Below are 15884 nucleotides of genomic sequence, written 5' to 3'. Positions count from 1 at the left end.
GACTGGCCCACACCCCTCAGGCTGCCCTGTTCTCTCAGCAGAGCTCCACCAGGTCCTCTGTGCCCCTACCTGCTGGCCCAGCAGCAGGAGCCCCCACCTGCTCTGCCTTGTCCTCATCTCCAGGCAGCAGGAGGCTTGATCCTACTGGCTCCTGAGCTACTGTAGGTGGGTGGATCCCAGCAGCAGCGGTTTCAGGTGTGGCTGCCTCAGGTACCCCATTTGTGCGCAGATCCAGCTGTTGACCCAGGTCAGAGAGCATCTCCACAGGAGTGATGGGTACCTTAGGGGCCAGACAGAAATGAAAACACTTCACATAGTTCAGCCCTTTATTGCCTTCATGGGGTGGAAGAAGAGGGGAAAGAGGTGGGGGAGGTGCCTCCACTGAGCTGAGGCAGAAAGGAGGAGGGGTAAGGGGGTGGGGGTTGAGGAGGCTGACACCTCCATGGGCCCGGGCTTCCTGTCACACTGTTCTCCGTGATCACACCTGGGGCAGGTCCTGGGTTAAGGGCCAGAAGGTAAGGAAGATGGGCTGGTCAGGCATCAGGATGAGGTTGAATGTTGTGCCCACGTCGTGGAGATGTTGGATTTCAACTCTGAAATTCTCCAGAATCTGAGAAAGAGGGGTGGGCTCAGGGGACAGGTCTGGAGGACCCATCTCCCCTAGGCCAGGTTCATGCGCCTGTAGGCAGTGCCTGTTACGTAAGACCTGGGGAGCTCCAAAGGGCCCACACCAGCTCCCGCCTAACCCTGCTCAGTGCCTGAACACACCACGAGTGCCGCCTCCTTGCCTCGGGCTTGCACTTTCGTTTCTACAGAACTTTATCCTGCCCCACCCCCATCTCATCACCACTATGTGGGGACAGATGGGTGGGGGCACCAATGGGTAACAAGTGCATTAGTCTAAAAAAGGAGGCAGCAAGGAATTGTGGGGGAGGGCTCCGGACAGAGATGGGAGTAGGAGGGTTGGTGCTTCTTTTTCCCATATTGATTTGTTTTAGAGAAAGACAGAGAGAGAGAAAGACATCAGTTTGTTGCTCCACCCATTCATGCACTCATTGGTTGCTTCTTGTATGTGCCCTGATCAAACCCGAAACCTTGGTGTATCGAGACAACACTCTCACCAACTGAGCTACTCAGCCTGGGCTGGTGGGTTGGTGCTTTCATTAGGGCCAAAGCCAGCCCAGGGTGCCCAGAGGTCCCCGGGCTAGACTCACATGAATGAGGAAGAGGGTCATCTCCAGCTCAGCAATCCGTCGGCCCACGCACTGCCGAATACCCCAGCCAAAGCCCAGGTTCCGGAAGTGGATGAGGTCCTTGTTTTGCCCCAGCCAACGGGTGGGGTCAAATTTTTCAGGATTGAGGAAGAAGGCGGGGTCTTGGCCCATGGCGTAGACGGCCACCTGCACCAATGTCTGAGGACAAGGTGAGCAGAAGCCTCAGTAGGCCTCCCCTCCTCACAGCCAGGAGTGAAATCCAGTCTTCCCCACTCCCACTCCCCAGCCTCGCTGCCCATCTGTCCAGCAGACACTGCCCAATGTGTGACCTTGAACAAAACCCCACTCTTTCCTGAGCCCCGCCCAAGACTGAAGCCACTAGGCCAGGGATGCCCAAGGGATTTTCCTGCCCTTTCCTCAGATCAGAGGGCCCCTAAGACCCATGTAGCTCGTGGAGTCGCCCTCCTAACCCTGAGCTCCAGCAACATTGCAGGGATCACCCACTGTGCCTACCACCTCTGCCCTTCACACTTTGCTGCTGCCAAGGCCCCACCAGCCAGCTCCAGGAAGACAGGCGGAATCTGTCTGAATGCAACTGCAGCCAGCCCAACCTCCCGTCTGACTGACCTACCTTGGCAGGAATCATGTAATCTTGAAGAACCAAGTCACTTGCAAGATATCTCTGCAGGGTCACGGAGATGGGGTGGAGTCTGCCAGAGGAAGACGTTCAGAAGCTAATGCCCGGGGCCAGGACAAAGCCTCCCACCCAGTGTGGCATCTCAGGCCCAGTGGCAACACCCCAGCGGAATCTGGAGGCAGGGCCAGGACTCCAGACTTCCCTCCCCATTCCCAGCTGTCTCTCCCAGACTTCTCATTTCCTGCTACCAGTCTCCCCCAGTCCATTTTTATAACCCTGTCCCCAGGCCCCACGCTAGCCCTGCCCAGGACTGGGGAAGGGGCAGGCATGAGTGGGTGTGGCTTGCCTCAGTGTCTCCTTGATGCTGGCTTTCAGAAGCGGGACCAGCTGCAGCATCCTGCTCATGTCCTCCCCGGCCTGGTGCCGGGCAGCCAGAACCTCCTCCCGCAGCATCTGCTGCACTCTCAGGCTGCGTGCCATCTCGTACAGGTGCCACTGCAGTGTCATGGATGTCTGGCAAGGGGTGTGGGGTGGAGAAGACCAGGAAAGCCTGTTACTCCTGATGCTTCATCTCCAAGAACCTCTCCCCACCCTCATCCCAGTATCCAGAGACCATCACCTACAAAAGCAGAGTTAGAATGGTACCCAGGAGGACAGGGTTTGAGTTCAAGAAGAGAGCATTCTGGGGTTTGGGGATGCTCATGGGAGGGCCTGAGGGAGACACCACAATGTGGGGGAGGATGGACAACAACAAAAGGACCCTAGGAGGCAGAACCAGGGCAAATTCCACTGGCTGCCAGCTTTTCTGAGGTTCTGCCTGCCTGCCTGAATCCAGTAAGCTGTGTGCCCCACGTGTGGCTGAAGGACTTCTCCTTTAAAGACTCCATGCAGGACCTGGGCTTGCCACCTATGTCTAGTTACTCCCTTCTCATAGGTGAGGAAAAATTGTTGGAGAGTTCCGGCCAAGATGGAGGTGTAGGTAGAAACCCTTCACCTCCTTGCAAAACCAAAAGGAGAATCATAATCAATCTAAAATCAATAAACCAGAAGTGCCAGAAAATCAAACTGCATGGAACTCTGACAACCAAGGAATTAAAGAAACAGTCAATGAGACCAACCGGACTGGTGAGACGGATGGATGGAGAGAACCCGCAGCCAGACAGCGGACCGTGTGGGCGGGGCTGGCTGAACGGGACTGAGACTCAGAGCCGGCTGTGGACTACAGTGGGGGTTGCCGTGGTGGGAGAAACTCCCAGTCTCACACGAGGGTTCCATTGCTTGGAAAGTGCGCTAGAGCCCAGCAGGTGAACTGCATTGTTCCCTCTCCGGCCCCTCCCCGGCAGGCAGCACCACAACGCAGCAAAGAGGGCTGCCTCACCTTACTGAATACCTGAGGCTCCACCCCTTACCACGTAACACGTGCAATGTGACAAAGAAATAGGGCCCAAATGAAAGAACAGAACAAAATTCCAGAGAGAGAACTAAGCAATAAGAAGATGGCCAACCTATCTGATGGAGAGTTCCAAACCCTGGTAATCAAGATGCTCACAGAACTGATTGAGCTCAGTCTCTAAATGAAAGAACAAGTGAGGATGCCCAAAGTGAAATAAAGCAAAACGTACAGGGAACCAACAGTGACAGGAAGGAAACCAGGACTCAAATCAACAATTTGGAACAAAAGGAAGAAATAAACATCCAACTGGAACAGAATGAAGAGAGAAGAATTTTTTTAAAAAAAAACTAAAGTTTTTAACTGGGACAACTTTAAATGTTCCAATATCTGAATTATAGGTGTTCCAGAGGGAGAAGAACAAAAGCAAGAAATTGAAAACTTATTTACACAAATAATGAAGGAAAACTTCCCCAATCTGGCAAAGGAAATAGACTTCCAGGAAGTCTAGGAAGCCCAGAAAGTCCCAAAAAAGTTGGACCCAAAGAGGAACACAACAAGGCACATCATCATTAAGTTACCCAAGATGAAAGATAGAGAATCATAAAAGAAACAAGAGGAAAGGAGACAGTTACCTACAAAGGAGTTCCCATAAGGCTATCAGCTGATTTCTCAAAAGAGACCTTGCAGACAAGAAGGGGCTGAAAAGAAGTATTTGAAGCCATAAAAGGTAAGGACCTACATCCAAGATTACTCTATCCAGCAAAGCTTTCATTTAGAATGGAAGGGCAGATAAAGTACTTCCCAGATAAGGTCAAGTTCAAGGAGTTCATCATCACCTAGCTCTGATTATATGAAATGTTAAAGGGACTTATCTAAGAAATTGATGAAGATCAAAAAATACAAACAGTAAAATGACAACAAATTCACAACTATCAGCAAGCAAACCTAAAAAAAAAAACCCAGAAAAACAACAAAAACAAAAACTAAGCGGACAACTAGAACGGGAACAGAATCAGAGAAATGGAGATCACACGGAGGGTTTTCAGTGAGGAGCGGGAAAGGGGGTATGGAGGGGAAGGTACAGGGAAGAAGAAGCATAATTGGTAGACATAAAATAGATGGGGAGAGGTCAAAAACAGTAGAGGAAACAGAACTCAAAGAACTTATATGTATGACCCATGGACAGGAACTAAGGTGGGGATGCCAGAGGAATGGGGGTACAGGGGAGAGGAGGAATAAAGGGGGGAAATTGGGAAGACTGTAATAGCATAATCAATAAAATAGACTTTAAAAATAATAAATAAATAAAAATAAAATTTTTAAAGAAAAATTGTTGGATCAACCTCAAGTGAGGCTCCATCGGCGACGGCCTTGACCTCAGCCTCCCTGGAGATGAGTACTTAGGAAATGGCATTAGGACAGGGAGCTCTTCCTGACATGGGCAGGGTTGCGGATGAGGAAAGCTCATGGGGAAGGGACACAGGGGCACAAGAAAGGACAGAGTGTGTCCCTGCAGTCACCTCACCGTGTCCACGCCTCCTGCCAACATCTCCGTAATGTTGGCCTTGATGTCCTCAAAGAGCAGCTTGTTATTTCCCAGGAGGCTGTAGAGGATTCCCGGGTAATTGTCAAAGTCTCTTTTCTGTCTCAGGTCCAAGTAGAAGTTCTGGGTATATTTCTCAGCTGGGGACAGACAGGAGGGGGAAAAAGAGTGAGGCTGTCTGTGACCGGAGAGAAGGAAGGGACCCTTGGTGAGAGGTGGCACCAAGGGCTTGAGGATTCTGGAGCCCAGTGCTCTCTAGGCTGCCATTTTACTGAGCACATACTATCTTCTAAGTCCTTCCTATCTGTTTCTCTGTCTAATTCTCGACCAGTTTGATGGAGCAAGTGATATCATCCCCATTTTACAAGTAAGGAAACAGAAGCCCACAGAGGGTAGTGACTTGCCCAAGGTCAGGCGGGCATAAGGAGCAGAGTGGGATTTGACCCCGGGTCTGGCTTGATCGCCATACTCCAATCAGCTTTCTCCACCCTGCTTTACCAATCTCTCTCACCCAAGTCTCAGTCTGTCCCCAAGCACAGCTGGGTCTAAACCACTGGTCCATAACCCATGTTGGGGATCATGGGCTCCTTGGAAGAATAGGATGGACATCTTTGATCTTCCTTCTCCATAAAAATCTAACCATCCCCAATGGCTGGCCTTCAGCCCACCATTGCCAGGGTTTCTAGGACCCCCCTGAGGCCCATCACTGCCCACCAGAAGATGGGCTTCCTACATGGCAAGTCAGTGCCCACTGACGTAACTTGGGACAAAGAGGCAAGCAGATGCTTGGGGCTTCCAGCCGTGTGTGTGTGTGCGTGCGTGTGTGTGTGTGTGTGTGTGTCTGTGCCCCCATCCGGGCCTGGGTTTCCCACCCTCTGAGGAAGATAAGGCTCTCCAGGCCCCCAGACTGAGCTGCCCAGGATACAGCCAGAGGAATCCTCACCTTTACTGAAAATCACATCCCATGCGGCCACATGGTCCCGCCAGGTCTTAGTCCTGAGCAGACGGAACAGGTCTGGGGGGAGTATGAGCATGGGAACACTGGTGTGGAACATCTGGTAAACGGCATCGATGAACTGCTGGGCCTCAGGGTCCACGATCTCCTCCAACATCCCCAAACGCTCCCCAAATATGACGTTGGTGATGGCTGCAGGGATAGGCACCAGCTGAGGGACATTTTCCAACCTGGCCACCTGAGAGCCTCAGCTCCTAGGAACCTGCTAACACATAGAATCTCCTGCCCCCAACCTAGTCTCCTTCAGTAAAGAAACAGAGGCCCAAGGTTTACGGGGCGGAAATTTCAGGGCTGAGGAACACTGCCCTTCTGGCAACCTCTCAGGTCCTTTGAGGGGCAAACAGAAGAGCCCCAAAAGGGATCGTTTGGGTGGGAAGCAGTCTCCAACAGAGTGGTCCCAGGTTGGGATGAAACTACTTCTCCCACCCTACCACCAGCACCCGAAGCAGGCTCCAGGCATTGCTCCTGGGAAGAGATATTTCTTCTATAATTGACTGAATTGGCCAAATACTTCCTGAAACAGGCTGGATGGGAGACTAGGAGACACAAAGCCCTGGCAATTGGCGGTCTAGGACCCACTCTGGCTGTACCAGAGAAGTCACAACCCCAAGTTTTTCCCACCTATGAGGTCAGGAATTTGAATGCTGACTTTACATCAAACTCTGGGTACTCCAAATCCCCTTCAGTGACCAAATGATCCCCCCCTTCATGCCACAGGGCCTTTGCATTAGCTGTTGCCTCTGCCTCGACTGCCCAACGTCCTTACCTCATCTGGATATCTTCTATACATCTTTACATACCCAATGCATATTAACCACCCAGCCCACCCCTCCCCTCCAAGACCTCAAAATTCTATGTTTTAGGAGATAGAAATTTGCAGAATGGAGGGCTGAGGGTGGCGATGGGGACCTACATTTTGGAGATCCTCGCCCGCAAAGAGTGCTTGGCTCCCGCTGGGGAACTGATAGCAGAGGGTATGTTCACTCCTAGCTCATCCCAAAAGCCAATCCTAACACTTCTTATGCTGGCGCTGGCTGGGTCTCAAGGTGGCATGCAGGGTTCTCCCAACCCCACGACAGCTGCCAAGTAGGTACAAGCCCCTTACACTCGAAGGCAAAACGAAACAGGTCATCACTGATGTCGCCTGAGAACTTTCCGGAACCCTTCTCAATGCGTCTGTGCAGGACACTGACAAAGTCCTGGGATACTGCGTCCAGCAGGGGGATGAAGTTCTTCACGGCATCTGGAGTCATCACCTCCTGGTTCAGGGCCAAGCGGTCTTTCTTCCAGGCTCCTGACTTCCTGTGGAAACACAGGCCCTTGGGCCCTCACGGTCACAAACCCTAGGCTTGGCACACACAGAGGAACTGACTAGGCTCTCCCAGGAGGCCAAGCCACAGCTCAGAGTTCAGCGCTCACGTGCACCCTCCCTCACCTCCTCCCAGCACCCTCTGAATCCCCACCAGCTCACTTCTTCTGCTGGGCTCAAGGGAAGAGATGGGAAGAAACTGGACGAAGGAGAACAAAGTCTGACTGCCCCCTATTGCTGCCGCAAGCCAGGAACTAAGTCTCTTTCAAGCCCCCCAGTCTTTGCCTTGGCTCTAGGTGTGTGCCTTCCCCATCACTTCCGCTTTCTCCTGGCTGTTGCTCATCTCCTGACATTCAAGGGCCCCTGTACGTCATCTTCTCTGATCACCGCACAGACACAGCTGACCTACCTCTCCCATGCACCCCTTAGCACGTCCCATTACGGACGTTGGTGGGGACCTCAGGTGTCCAGGACTGGGTTCATGATAAACTTCAGCTTATAGCCCACTCTTGAAAACAGACCTACACAAAGCCCTCTCTAGTTTGGAGGCTTTGCTTGTTTGTAAGAATGGTATTATAGAAAGAACAAAAAGAAAAAAATAATTTAAAAAAGAGTGAAATCGTAAACTCACCAACCAATAAGACAACTAGGAATGTTACGGTAATTTACATGTGTCCACCTGGTCCTCCCCAACTGAGGGGACCACCCATCAGATTCCCTTGCCTGCGTTTGTGTCTAATTCTACCTGACCTACATATATTTCTAAAACATACTTTCTTAAAATAACTTCTTTAAAAAGCTGTCATGCCTTGAGGGATTTGCTTTTTTTCACTCAATTTTATCTCTCTCAGTATCCTCTGTACTGTGTGGGTGGTGGGGGGGCGGTCACTGAGTTTGTTCATTTTGAGTGGCATATGCCACCACTCACTCATATGTGCCCCTCTAGGGCATTTTTAGGTGGTTTCCTGGGTTTTGCGCTTCATGAACAGCGCTGCTGCCGCATCCCGGCACCTTCCCCGTGGGCTGCTCTTTAGAGTGTGTCCCAGGGAGCAGAACTGCTGTGTCACAGGATCGTGTGCACGCAAGTGCAGGTCACGTCCAGCTGCTTTCCAAGGTGCTGGCACCGGTTCTCATCCCACCAGCGCTCTGTGGGAGTTCTAGTTGCTCCATAGCCTCACCAAAATTTGTGAGGAGCAGCATCGTGGGAGATAGCACTCATGCTGGTGGGGCCCTGCCCTACGTGTCACTGAGCCCCTGAAGCCCTGGCACAAGGTCTGGCAAACAGTAGGTGCTCAATAAGATGGGACTTGATGAATGAACCAATAAATGAGAACTTTGCAAGGTCTTTAATTATGCATTCAGGTCTTCGGCTGGCACAGCAGTTCACCAACACTGCCCCTTGTTTTAGGGAGGCAGGAAGGTAACAAGGATTTGCCTCGAGGCCCCAGCTAGAAAGGACAGAGCAAGCATGGCCCAGACCCACTCCCTCGCTTCTGCCCTTGCCACAGCTGCCTGTGATCTCCCTCCAGCCCCTGGGAGGTGTCCCAGGACTCACTTGAACAGGACCCCGATGGGTCTCTGGTAATGCTGGTGATAGGCAACCCAGGGCGGGATGCAATATCGTTCTGGGGTGGAACCCTCACACTTAAAAAGTAGGGCCACATCTTCAGGGTCAATGATAAAAACCGACTCCATGTTGCCAAACTTCTCCCTGGAGGAAAGGAGAAGGGCTGCGGTGTAAGAATTCCCAGAGAGCTACGTAGACCCTGTGCAATCCGGCCGAGGAGCGGGGGCAGGGGTGGGGGGCGAGGGGCGGGGGCTGGGATGGGGGATGGGCGCGGGCTCAGCGGTAACCACTGCATGGGTGAGAGTGCAGGGCAGACGGCCCTGGAAGTGGATTCTGTTTCCAACACGTTCTTGCTGCCTCTCATCCCCTCTGAGTCTCAGTTTCGTCTTTTATAAAATGGAAATTAATACAGTGCCTGTGTCGCAGAGTTGCTTAAGGGTAAGAGGAAGGAGTCTATGGCTTTGTGTAAGTGACAGTTTATCCTCCTCTTATTAGCCCCTGGCTGCTGACATACCACAGCCTGGCCTCCAGGACCAGCCTGGCCCACTCACCTTCCATGGGCCATTAAGTCCTCCATCCCTAGCTCATCCCAGGCTTATTCTTCCTGAGTGTTCATACCCTCAACACCCGCTCACCCAGTGCATAGCTCAGAAACAGGGCACTTTCATGTCATTCCTGGAGTGGCCCTGATCTGGAATGACTCCATGTAGCTTGTTAGGCAGGTCATATACAGGCCAGTCAATCCTAGGCTCTAGGATTGAAAGTTTAGGAGTGGCCATCTGCCTCCAAGAGTCACAGGCCTGCCAAAGCACTTCTCTATTAAAACAACACTGACCCAGGTACAGATTGTTGACGTAAGAAACGTCCAACACTGGTTGGGTGACTCAGTTGGTTGGAGCATCTTCTCATGCACCAAAAGGTTGTGGGTTCTATCCCCAGTCAGGGCACGTAGGGGAGGCAACCCATCTCTCTCTCTCTCTCTCTCTTCCATCAGTAATAAAATACAGATATAGATATATCTTCCAGTGAGGATTTAAAAAAAAAAGAAATGTCCAAACTTGCAGAGAATTTTATAAGAGTTTATTTGAACCCAAACTGAGGAATTGCCAGGAAGCAAGATCTCAAATGTGCTGGAGATCAGAGAATGACAGTTTTGCAGTTACTGTCATGCATTTGAAATTAAGGAGGGAAGAAAGGAAGATTACAGGGAGGTGATCGACGGCAAGGTGGGAAGTGGGTTGCAGGAGAGTTGACATTAGGCGCTCTCTCGAGGTTGGTTCGCTTTAGAAGGAAGGGTCTGAAAGAGGCATTTCAAAGGTGTGTTATTAACCTGGACACACAGACACGATGGACAGGGGTGGCTCCAGGCAAAGGCAAACCTTTTTACCAAAGAAGTTAAATATCTGGGGTGCGACCACCCCCCAGACCTGCCCAGTTAGGACTCTGTGATCAGTAAAGTTAGTTTCCACAAAACCCCTTTTTTATCCTCAAGATATACCTCACAAAACACTTTGCAACCAGTCTCTTTTAAAATACACGGAAAATTCCACTTCTCACTCACACCTGCCTTTGTGTGTGTGTGTGTGTGTGTGTGTGTGTGTGTGTGTGTGTGTGTGCCTTTTGCATAGGAAAGTTAATTCTAGATACTCTTCAAGGCAAAATACTAGATATATATACAGCTATTAGTTCAGTTTTTCTCTCTCCCCATCTCTCTCTCTCTCCCCCTCCCTTCCTCCCCCTCCTCCTTCCTCTCTGCCCCTCCCTCCCCTCTCACCTTCCTCCTTCCCAGAAGAGGGGGAAGGAGGGGTTGGGAGGAGAGGGGAGGAGCAGAGGGAAAACTCTCCGAGTTAACCGCTGACCTAGAAACCCTGGGCCTACCTTCCCGAGTCTCCCAGGAAACCCCCTCAGTGTTTTTCCAGCTACTGTGAGTCCGCACACCACCAGCTCCACATCCCGACCCTGGTTCGGCCTCGTCCTTGAACTGCTATTATTACCAATTCAGCCTCTGGGAATGGAGCCCAAGGCAATGATCTGACAGAGGATAATGGTGCCTGATGAATGACGGTCATCACCACCTCGCCTAACAGCAGAAAAACCCAGAGTCCACTTTAAAGTATTGGCCAAAGAAGTATGGCTTATCCAAACTATGCTGCCTTTTAAAACTATATAAAACAGAGAAAAAGGGAAAGAAGTCCTCAGTATACTGCTGCAGGGCAACACCAAACAGCGCATATGATATATCCACATCCCTAATGGCATGTAAATATTATCAAAATTGAGATTGTATCTGTTTCAATTTTTAATTTGTACATGTTTCTATTTTCCAAATTGTTCCATAAATATGAACAAAAACAGCCTTTGTATTAAGAAAAAAACCTACAGGGGTGGGAGGAGATAGAAGAGTGGGCATAAATAGTGATGGAAGGAGACTTGACTTGGGGTGGTGAACCCACAATACTATATATAAATGATGTATTATAAAATTATATCCCTGAAACCTATATAATTTTATTAACCTGTATCATGCCTATAAGTTCAATTAAAAAAATAACAAAAAGACCCTGGCTGGTGTGGGTCAGTGGGTTGAGTGCTGGCCTGCAAATCAAAGGATCGCCAGTTCGATTCCCAGTCAGGGCACAGGTCCCCAGTGCCCTGGGTTGCAGGCCAGGTCCCCAGTAGAGGGCATGTGAGAGGCAACCACACATTGATGTTTCTCTTCCTCTCTTTCTCACTCCCTTCCCCTCTCTCTAAAAGTAAATAAATAAAATATTTTTTAAAAAATAACAAAAAGAAAACCTACAGAATTTGTATTTTAAGTATCTTATGTTCATTCAGAAGTTTATCATTTCTAGGCTATACGTTAGAATATAATGGTGACACGCTGAGCTAGAAGTCAGGCAACTGGAGTTGCAGCACTAGCTTTGCCCTGATGAGCTCTGTGACCTTGCGAGACTCTTCTCCCTGAGCCTCAGTTTTCCCATCAGTAAAATGGGGGTTATAATACCAACTTCGTGGACATGCTGCAAGGCTCAGGTAAACGTGACTCAGGACACAGAAAGGAGTTTGATAAAGAGTTCCTCCTGGGGTGTAGGAAGCAGGAAATAGCAAGAGATTACCCTGAAGTGAGACTGAGGGATAGAGGCACTGACATGCCTAGGAGAGCGGGTGGGGAGGGGGGCGGGGGGGGGTGGATGACAGACTCAGGAGTGACCTTCTCCCAAGCCTGACACTCAGCCTGGGGCCTTCCGGCCTCCAACCAGCTGTGAAAAAGGCACTTTAGGCTTCCAAATGGGTCGTGGGAGAGGGAGGAGGTGTTGAGTGAGGTGTTGTGCAGCTGGACTCCCACACAAACAAGCCTGCCCTCCAGCGCCCACCCAGCCAGCCAGCCAACATGTCCTACAATGCCTTTTCCCCATCACTCGCCGTAAAATGCATGTACCTCCTCCTGTTCCCTCTTTGCCCCAATCACCACCTCTACCACTTCCCATTCTGCTCAACTATGCTCTCAGAAAAGAACCCAGGCATGGCCTGAAGGTGACTCACCTTAGAAACTACTAACCAGAACAAGCAAGGCCTGCCACAGGGGGTGGCCCTCAGATACCTGTTCCCCTGCTCGCTCCCTGCCAACACCCCTGCCCCCCCCACTCGCCCCCTCCCCTCACTGCACCCCCTCATCACCCTACCACCCGGAGTGGCAGTGCTCAGAGGCCAAAAAAACAAAACCCCTTCTTCCTGGCACAAAGCAAGATAGATATTTGCTGAAGAGGAGCTCTAGCCAGGCTGAGTGGAAGGGGCAAAATCAGCTGCTCCAGAGATGCACAGAACTGAGCGGCAAGGCCAGCACCCCAACAGCGTAGGGATCTGGGAAGGGTTGAGGCTGAGACCTGGGCACTCAACCCACTGTCTGGGAAGCCTTATCCATTCTCCTGCCACCCTCACCAGGCACGAAAAAAATAAAGTCCGAAGGTGGACAAGAGCCTGAAATGGGCAAGCAGACAATTTAGGGAGGGAGAGCACAGCAAGGCTGCCCAGGTGCCTCTCCCTCGCTATCCCACCAGCCCCCATCCTGTGGCACGCTTACCTGTAAATGGGGCCATACTTCTGGAAGTTCTGGACTTGGTGATAGTGTAAATTCTGTGAGCCCTTCTCTCTCCAGAAATGGTACAGATTTAGCCAGCCATTGTCACCAGGGGAGGGGATCTCACTGAACGGGCGAGGCATGCGAGTGGAGATTCGGGCTCCCTCTCCAGGGGGCACCCTGGTGTGCCCTGGCCCCTCCTGCGGGGCACTCGAGAGGGGCTGGCAGCCTTTGATCAGGACTGAGCGCAGAGGAAGCCCCCTGACCAGCATGCTGTCCCCACGGTTGCCACTGTCCCTACTCCTACTGCAGCAGGGCCTGACAAGAGATTGGCTGTGGGCCCCTGGGGCCCAGCTTATTATCTGCCAGCTCAAGGTCAAGGCAGAAGCTGACAGAGCAGGCGACTACGCTCCTCCTTGGGTTGGCTCTCGCCCACACAGCCCCTCCCAGACTGTGGTAACCAAGGCTCAGTCTGGAATTTCTGCAGCCAGAGAGGTTCTCCAAAGCACGAACAGACCCCTCTGTCTCTGTCCTCGGTGCCGGCCCCAGCAGGCCCTTAAATTGGTACAAAAATGGTACAGGTTCATGCTTTTCCTCTGCTGGGGCCTCTTGCTGACCTCTACAGTGGGACTCAGCCACTGGCAGACATCCATCAGGACCTGCCAATAGCCTGGGCTTGGGGACAGTGGGGGCCTGAGAGGAGGCTGTAGGCACTTTGCAGCTTTGGGGCAATATACATCTTAATTGTGACCCCACTATAAATACATAAAATAAACTGTTTTTGCACACTTCCTTGAATTTGTTTTTGTTTTTATTCTTTCTTCTATAGTTCCCTGATTTTTGAAGTCCTACTTTCTCTGGTTACCCCCCCAAAACTATATTACACACATACACACACACACACACACACACACACACACACATATACACTATTTTCTGAAAATGCTGTAATTGGCAGGTATCACTATTATCATTTTTAAAGATACTCACTACTAACTATAAAAGTATATTCAGTTACAGTCATATTTTGCTCGTTGCAGAACACTGAGGGAAAGGACACACAAGAGCCCTGGCTGGTATGGCTCAGTGGATTGAGTCTTGTCCTATAAACCAAAAGGTCATATGCTCAGTGTTCAGTCAGGGCACATACCTGGGGGTTGCTGGTTCGATGCCAATCAGTGCGCGCAAGAGGCAACAGATGGATGTTTCTCACATCAGTGTTTCTCTCTCTCTCTCTCCCTTCCTTCTCCTTTCTCTTAAAATTTTTTTTTAAAGATCAAAAAGGAACAAACAAGAAAAATTACAATCTCCTGAGTCTTTCATGCCGAGTGAAAGAAGCCAGACACAAAGAGTACTGGTAAATACTGATTGTAAATGAATATAAAATGTCCCCTGACAAGTAATCTCACAGGGTGATCAGATCATAAATTCCTAACTGAGAAGATCAGAGCAGACACACTGGCCCTGGGCCTGCAACTTCTTTAGTAACAAGTTTGTCTTTGCCTTAAGCCAGCTCTGTCCTTTGTTTCTGGGCGTCTAGGTTAGTGCACTTTGGAAACACCCTGTTTCGGAGCAGAGCGAGTATACCCTATAATCCAACCCCACCTTGCTTTCTCCCACCTCCCTACAATCTTCCTTACATTCCCTCCTTAATCTAAATGCATAAAAGAAGCTGCACACGGCCACTCTGAAGAGCATTTTTCACAGTCTGTTGGTATCTTGCTCCCAGGTGTATCCTCTGTTTGGCTCAAATAAATTGTTCCAAAATTTTTCTACAGTTTTGGACATTCCCTAGGTGGACAAGTTGGATTCTATTCTGACAAAGTTCAAGAATCGGTAAAATGATTTTAGGGTGTTAGAAGTGGTTCTCTTGTGGGGGAATGACTGGGAGAGTGCATGAGAGAACTTTCTGGGGCTAGAAATATTCTGTCTTGATATGTGTGTTTACATATGTAAAAATTCACCTGAGGTATCAGTTTGTGATATTTGCATTTTATGAAATATAAGTTACCACAGTAAAAATGTCAAAAAAATTATTTTCTAACATAATTTTCCATACTCACTTTCCCAGCACCCCTTGCAACTGGAATGCAGGCAGATGACGTGGGCTCCCCCAACACACACCCCCGGGTGACATTTTGGTTGAGAGCAGGAAGTGGACCCTATGTGAAACCCTTTCTGGTACATGTGGCTGCCAGAGACCTGTCACCTGGACCAGTTGCTGCATGTGAGGCTTGTGGAGGTCATGAGTGACCACAGGGCAACCCTGGGGTGTAAAGTGGGAGATATTCCTGACATGCGTCATTTTAAAATAAACTTTATTCTTTTAATCCCCACGAAGGATATGTTTACTGATTTTAAAGAGACAGGAGTGGAGACAGGAAAGAGAGAGCAACTGAGAGAAACATGGATCAGTTACCTCCCTCCACCACCCAGACTGGGATTGAACCAACACCCTTTGGTACTCAAGGCGATGCTCCAACAAACTGAACTACCCGGCCAGGGATAAAGTTAACTTATTCTTAAATTATGCCCCAGCTCCGATCGGTGTAGCTCAGCTTGTTGGGTGTGGTCTCACAAACCAAAGGGCTGCTGGTTTGATTCCCAGTCAGGACACGGGCCTGGGTTGCAGGCAGGTCCCCAGTCGGGGCAGAGCATGTACAAGAGGCAACCGATTGATGTCTCTCTCTCTCTCTTTCTTCCTCCCTCCCCCTATCTCTAAGAATAAATAAATAAAATATTTAAATTATGCCCCAAAGTCTGAGTATCTTACCCCCTTGGAGATTTTGTGGAACTACATCACATCCCTTGACGAATCCCTTCCCTGCAAAACATTAGCTGGAGTGAGTTCTGTTCTTGATAAGTAAGAACTCTGAATGATACAAAAGTAATGTTAACCTACAAAGAAAAAGCCTTCCAAAGTTAGAGGCAACAAGCATCTGAGATCCATAAGAACAGCTAAGGCCAAATAGCACCCTGAATCGGAGACAAAGGCAATGGGTGTTTCCGAGAAAGGGCAAGAAACGGTCACCTCACGGAGACATCTCTATGGTGCAGATAAGGAAGTGATGTCAATCCTACACAAAGTTGCTGTCATTTTCAGTCCAAGAGTCATCAGTCCAGGGGTC

General features: G+C 50.1%; 1 protein-coding gene across 1 annotated transcript; it reads right to left on the bottom strand.

Moving 5' to 3' along the window:
- Positions 1-330: 330 nt before the first annotated feature.
- On the bottom strand, positions 331-13109 carry CYP11A1 (cytochrome P450 family 11 subfamily A member 1). The gene is made up of 9 exons (XM_037047218.1): positions 12760-13109; positions 8667-8822; positions 6908-7104; positions 5731-5934; positions 4770-4927; positions 2198-2364; positions 1846-1924; positions 1215-1412; positions 331-610 (listed from the first exon to the last, which is right to left on the bottom strand). Exons 1-9 carry the CDS (start codon positions 13026-13028, stop codon positions 479-481), a joined length of 1560 nt encoding a protein of 519 aa, XP_036903113.1. The 5' UTR covers positions 13029-13109; the 3' UTR covers positions 331-478.
- Positions 13110-15884: the final 2775 nt, after the last annotated feature.

This window comes from Sturnira hondurensis, unplaced genomic scaffold (genome assembly GCF_014824575.4).
Source record: "Sturnira hondurensis isolate 20B ecotype Veracruz unplaced genomic scaffold, ASM1482457v3 Scaffold0005329, whole genome shotgun sequence".
Taxonomy (NCBI): domain Eukaryota; kingdom Metazoa; phylum Chordata; class Mammalia; order Chiroptera; family Phyllostomidae; genus Sturnira; species Sturnira hondurensis.
Note: the sequence above shows the minus strand (reverse complement) of the source record. Positions and strands in the feature narration are given on the sequence as shown.